This window comes from Solanum lycopersicum, chromosome 3 (genome assembly GCF_036512215.1).
Source record: "Solanum lycopersicum chromosome 3, SLM_r2.1".
NCBI classification, from domain to species: domain Eukaryota; kingdom Viridiplantae; phylum Streptophyta; class Magnoliopsida; order Solanales; family Solanaceae; genus Solanum; species Solanum lycopersicum.
In genome coordinates, this window is record NC_090802.1 from 20,637,139 (window position 1) to 20,643,602 (window position 6,464).

Sequence of the window (6,464 nt, forward strand, 5' to 3'; positions counted from 1 at the left end):
TAACATAGGTAGTCAATGATGTGTTGTCTCCAATCTTCCTTTGCATCTTCAACAATGGAGACAATATGATCAAGCTTATTTTCAATATATTCTTCCTCATTTGACGGTGGTACTATCCATTTTTGACAGACAGTTACTTGTGTTTGATCAGGAAGTATTAGCATTGAAGTAAGAGTAGACAATGCATCTTCTTTCTTATTCTCTGTTCGACGCATATGTTAAAGGGTTACATCCCCAAGCCATCTTATCAATTTTTGAGAATAATCATGATAAAGGAGCGATTCAGGCTTTTTTACCTCATAACTTCCTAAGAGTTGATTAATCATCAATTGAGAGTCACCAAAGACCTGTAAATGTAATTGTTTCACGTCAACGACCATTTTATGTCCAAGTATCAGTGCTTGATATTCAGCGACATTATTGGAGCAACATTGTTTTAGAGTAAAAGAAAATGGTAGAATCTCTTCTTGTGATGTGATGAACACCACGCCAGCACCAGCTCTGTCGTGATGTACAGCCCTGTCAAAGTACATTTTTGAAGGAGGTTGAACTTCAATTAACATCGCATCTTCATCAAGAAACTCATCAGTTAACTCCCAATCATTTGGTATAGGATGATCTACTAAGAAATCCGCTAGTGCTTGTCCCTTCACGGATTTTTGAGGGATGTACACAATCTCAAATTGTTGGAATTGGACGTACAATCTTGCTAGTCAGTCACTAAGGACAGGTTTTGACATAACAAACTTAATGGGATTTGCTCTAGAAATAAGGCGAACAACATGAGCTTGAAAATAATGCTTCATCTTTTGAATTGAGCAGACCAGTGCCAAGCATAACTTTTCAATTGGAGAATAATTTAGCTTATTTAGCGTCATTGTTCTACTTAAGAAATAAAGAGCATTTTCTTTGCCTTAACTATTCTCTTGAGCTAACAGGTCTCCTATAGACTTTTCTTGTGCTGCAATGTAGAGTATCAATGGTTTTCCAGGTATAGGGGCTGGCAAAACCGTAGGTTTCGCTAGATACGATTTGATACTTTTAAAGGCTTTGCTACATGTTTGGTCCCAATTAAAAGGAGCACCTTTCTTTATAAGATGACTGAATGGTTGACATCTCCCCGCTAGATTTGAGATGAACCTTGTCAAGTAGGCTAACTTTCCTTGGAGACTTTTTAACTCATGAATATCTTTAGGTTCAGGCATCTTTGATATTGCATCGACTTTGGATTGATCAATTTAATTCCTAGATGTCTCACAATAAAGCGAAGGAACTTTCGGGAAGTAACTCCAAAGGCACATTTCAATGGATTCATCCTTAATTGATATCTTCGGAGTAACTGAAACATCATCCTTAAGTCTTTCAAATGATCACCTATCTTCCTCGACTTTACTACCAAATCATCAACATAACATTCAACATTTTTATAGAGCAAATCGTCCAAGATATTTTGCATAGCCCTTTGATATGTGGCGCCATCATTCTTGTGCTGCAATGTAGAGTATCAATGGTTTTCCAGGTATAGGGGCTGCCAAAACCGTAGGTTTCGCTAGATACGATTTGATACTTTTAAAGGCTTCGCTACATGTTTGGTCCCAATTAAAAGGAGCACCTTTCTTTATAAGATGACTGAATGGTTGACATCTCCCCGCTAGATTTCATATGAACCTTGTCAAGTAGGCTAACTTTCCTTGGAGACTTTTTAACTCATGAATATCTCGAGGTTCACACATCTTTGATATTGCATCGACTTTGGATTGATCAATTTAATTCCTAGATGTCTCACAATAAAGCGAAGGAACTTTCGGGAAGTAACTCCAAAGGCACATTTCAATGAATTCATCCTTAATTGATATCTTCGGAGTAACTGAAACATCATCCTTAAGTCTTTCAAATGATCACCTCTTTTCCTCGACTTTACTACCAAATCATCAACATAACATTCAACATTTTTATGGAGCAAGTCGTCCAAGATATTTTGCATAGCACTTTGATATGTGGCGCCATCATTCTTTACACCAAATGGAATCACTTTGTAGCAAGAAATAGCTTTTGGCGTGCGAAATGCAGTGAGTTCTTCATCTTTTGGTGACATGCGGATTTTATTATATCCAGAAGAACCATCCATGAACGACATTGCCTCATAACCAGATGTGGCATCAATTTTCAACTCTGGAATGAGAACAGGAAACTCATCTTTAGGGCATGCATTATTGAGATCTCTAAAGTCAACTCAAACTCGAATTTGACCATTCTTCTTCCTCACGGGAACAATACTTAAAATCTATGTAGGATATTTTACGTCACGAATAAATCCTTCCCCAATGAGTTTGCTAACTTCATTTTCTATCAACGGAATCAAGTCTGGTTTAAAATGTCTTTTAGCTTGTTTAACCGGACGAGAACCATTTTTGACTGCCAATTGATGGACCGCTACTCTAGGATTCAATCCACACATTTCTTTATAACTCCAAGCGAAGACATCTCTATATTCTTTGAGTATATTCATGTAAGCGACTTTTTCATCAATTTCTAGAAATGCACTCACATAAATTGGCTTTGGATCTTCATCAGTGCCAAGGTTAACTTCCTTCAAAGGATCTATTGTGATCTTTAGTCCTTCATTAAGTTCTGGTGGAGCCTCTTTAGCATCTTCCTCTTCCACAGGATCACTATCATTGACCGATATATGACACCACGAGACAATATCTTCTAGATCTCCCTCAATGTTCTTTTGAGGCAAAAAATCGTACTCATTTTGGATTGTAACATGATATGAGGAACCTACACTTTCTTCATATTTCTCGCGCTCTTTGGTTTAAAGCACAGTATGAACCTTTGTCATGAGTTCCTCTTTACAGGAAACCAAAATTTCCACTCGTCGCCTCATCGTAGAAGGAATCAAACTTCTGAAATCATTTCGAATTAAATGTGAAGTAGGCGTTGTAACTTTTAAATAACTTCTCAGGTTCTTGTTATTCTTCTTCAGAGGACCTAACCTCTCAAACACATAAATTCTTGTTGTCGCTTCACCAAGTCGATCAAATACAGAAGGCCTTTTATTGGTGGTAGTGACGTCATCTTCAAAAGTTATATGATTATTCTGGCCCTTCTTATGGAAATGCGAATTGGCGGCAGTTGTCTATAACATAGGCCTTCACGCGCTTTCTTAGTTGTATCTTCTGACGGGAGTTTTCCTAGAGCTGATGGCTCACCAGGGTTGTATCCTGCCTTCACAAATAACTTGTATGCATTGGGATCAAAACCTTCTCTTGTGCATTTTGTTGGGAGAGCCATATCTAGCACTTGATCTTGAGCGACTGACTTTTCTGGCAACTTTGAAGACAAGTTTATTGCATCAATCCGTCTGGTAGGAAGAGTTAGCCCTTTTAATGCATTTTCTTCAATGTTAGATGGTTGATCTTGTTCTTTCTGCGCTTTTGGAACATAGAAAAACCTAGAAGTCTGCTTCTTCTTTGAAGAAAGGATCTTTCCTTCATTAAGAATGGGACAAGAGTCTCTAGTGTCAATTTTTACCTTTTCGATAGACGCATAAATTCTTTTGCTTATGATCTTATCAATCTTGATTAATTTGACGTCATTGTATTTAACCCCTTTAACAACATAACTTCTCAAATAGTATTTCACATCCGCAAAGTGTGTCTCTACTTCGGGGAAAGGATTATCATCTGCAACTATCTTTCTTTCAATTCCACCTTCAAGATATTTCAAACATTGATAGTATGAAGATGAGACAATTCTATTCTCATGTACCCAAGGCCTGCCAAGTAATATAATGTATGATGTCTTTGCGTCAATCACATGCATTCATGCGCTTGATCGCTAATCTTCCATGTGGATCTCTAATTTAATAGAGCCTATGAACCTCTGCCTGCCTTGATTAAATCCTTGTATCAACAGACGAATTTCACTAAGTTCCCAAGTCGTGATGCCAAGTTCCTTTAATGTGTGGATAGGCAAAATGTTGACTCCATATCCTTTATCTATTAAGATTCTATTTATCTTCTTCTCTAGCACATAACCCACCATATACAAAGGATGATTGTGTAGTGTTTCACTAAATAGAAGATCGTTATCTATAAATGTAATTTTACTATCACAGACATGTGCTTCTTGGGAAGAAAAATCAATAGATTTTTCAGAAGATGAAAGAGACATCATTTCTGAGATTTCCCTTGTTTCTTTTTCTTTTTCCCCCAAGAGACACTTTTGGTGAGGATTCACTCATTGTTCCTTCTTTTACAGTAGGAGGCACCTTCATTGTTTGTTCTTTATCCATATTGAAACATGATGCCTCGACATGCCTTAAGTAGACTTTGTGTCGAACTAGCTTGGCAAGAATTCCTCTAGACTCACAAGACATCGAGGTTTTTGGTGGTGATGCACTTTAACCTTTGCCCTTTTGGGGCGCTTGATTGATTTTTGCTTCTCTATTTCTTCACCATTTTTCCTCTAACCGGTTGCTCGAATGATTATTTTTGTAAGCTTGACTTGTTGCGTCTTCGCCTAGTTACAAGAATCCAACCCTCATCACCATCTATGTCAACGTCCTGTTCTACTAGATCTTCTTCATGCTTTTCAGTGGTATATATTTGGACCGGATCCAGTGACCCAAACGTGATAGAGATCTGGTTATAACTCGCCTTCTCATCATCAAGGATAATTTTATTTTCGTTAACCAATCGCATCACTCTATTCTTAAAGACAAAACATTTTTCAAGAGGATTACTCATAAGTATGTGATACTTGCAATAATTTGGGTCATCAGCTTTTTTCAGCTTCACCGGGTTGCTTCATCTATGGCAAGTCAATGAGATTTAACTCAAGCAATTCATCAAAAATTTCAGAAACATCAAAATCCAAGAAGGGATACTTTTTTCCTTGCATCTCCCTTAGCGTCTTTGATTTGAACATGCTTGGAAAGTCGTTCTCACATTTTGTTTTATGACCTCATTCGTGGTGAACTTTGCGGGTGACACATTTACACTCATGGATTCTTTGTTGTCATTTCTGGGCAGAAACTTGCTCCATCTGTTGGGTTCCTGCTTGTCCTTTCCTTTGCGAGGATCATGGACAATAGTCATATCTTTTCCGGCAGATGACATGCTCAACTCCATATCATGAGCGCGAGTAGCTAAATCCTCGAAAGATTTTGGTTTTATTCCTTGAAAGATGTAAATAAGCTCCTAATACATTCCTTGAATACACATTTCGATTGCAGAAGCTTCACTAAGCCTGTCCTTGTAATTTAGGCTCGGGTTCCTCCATCGATTTATGAAATCTATGACCGGTTCATCCTTCCTTTGGCGAGTATTCGTGAGTTTTACCATGCTCATCGTGCACCTTATGCTATAGAAGCGATTGAGAAACTCATGTTCTAGTTGCTCCCAACTATCAATAGAGTTAGGTTCGAGTTCCGTGTACCAATCAAAAGCATTTCCTTTTAGAGAGCGGACAAACTGTTTAACAAGAAAATCTCCATATATTCCAGCATTATTACATGTCTCCACGAAGTGCACGACATGTTGTTTCGGATTTTCTTTTCCCGCAAATTGTTGAAATTTGGGAGGTTGATAACCAGCAGGCATTTTTAAAGTTATCAAACCTAGCAGTCGATTTCTTGAACTTCAATGCCCTTTCCAAGTGCATGGCTCGCATCTCTACCTAAAAGTCCTTCTATCCTCTCCATCAACTTGTAAATTCGAGATTCTTGGTGTTGTACATGCTTCGTCAATCCTTCAACCAACTTCGTCAGATTTGCAAGTTGTTCATCAGGAGAGGAAGCAACAGTCACCATTGCTTGCATGATCATCGGAGATGCAGGAGAGTAACATGGATTGTCGCGTAAGTTAATTTTCAGTGGACTCACGTTACGCAATATACTAGATGATTCATAAGTTGAATCACAATTCTCCCTTGTGGTATAGTTCTTGGTACCAGATTACTCAAGTAGAGCCAATGTCTTCTTGATCTTTTCAGCAACACTACTTCCTCCTTCTAGAGCATTTGTGGAGGAACTTGCTCCTTTTGGAGTCGAAGACCCCAAAACGGGAGTTGATGCAGACGACACTTGAAGAGTTTGTTTCCCTAGTGTAGCAGTCTTGCTTCTTGTAACAACTCCAAAACTTCCAAAGGTAACTCCAAGGATGTCTTCGACTTCTATAGAGAACTTGGAGCTACCGACCTTAGAGGAGGTTGGTCGAGAGTTGTTGTTCATGGAAGTCATCTCGATATTCTTTAACGTTTGAAAAGTTGAGATGAGAGGTAGAGATTGTCCCACTAGGCGTGCCAGAATTTGTAGAAAATGAAATTCTGGTCGAGAAAAAACAATAATCAAGAATGGAAAATTATAGCAACAATCAATTTTGTTATTTCAAATGCGAGTGTTACAATCTCTATAATTCCTCTGAATTTGCCTTTTGAAATATAAATTCAAGGGATTT

General features: G+C 38.1%; 1 protein-coding gene across 1 annotated transcript; it reads right to left on the reverse strand.

Moving 5' to 3' along the window:
* Positions 1-218: 218 nt before the first annotated feature.
* LOC101247590 (uncharacterized) lies at positions 219-2,137 on the reverse strand. The gene is made up of 2 exons (XM_004234720.2): positions 1,903-2,137; positions 219-709 (listed from the first exon to the last, which is right to left on the reverse strand). The coding sequence occupies exons 1-2, from the start codon at positions 2,135-2,137 to the stop codon at positions 219-221; spliced, it is 726 nt and encodes a 241-aa protein (XP_004234768.2).
* Between the last annotated feature and the right edge of the window lie 4,327 nt (positions 2,138-6,464).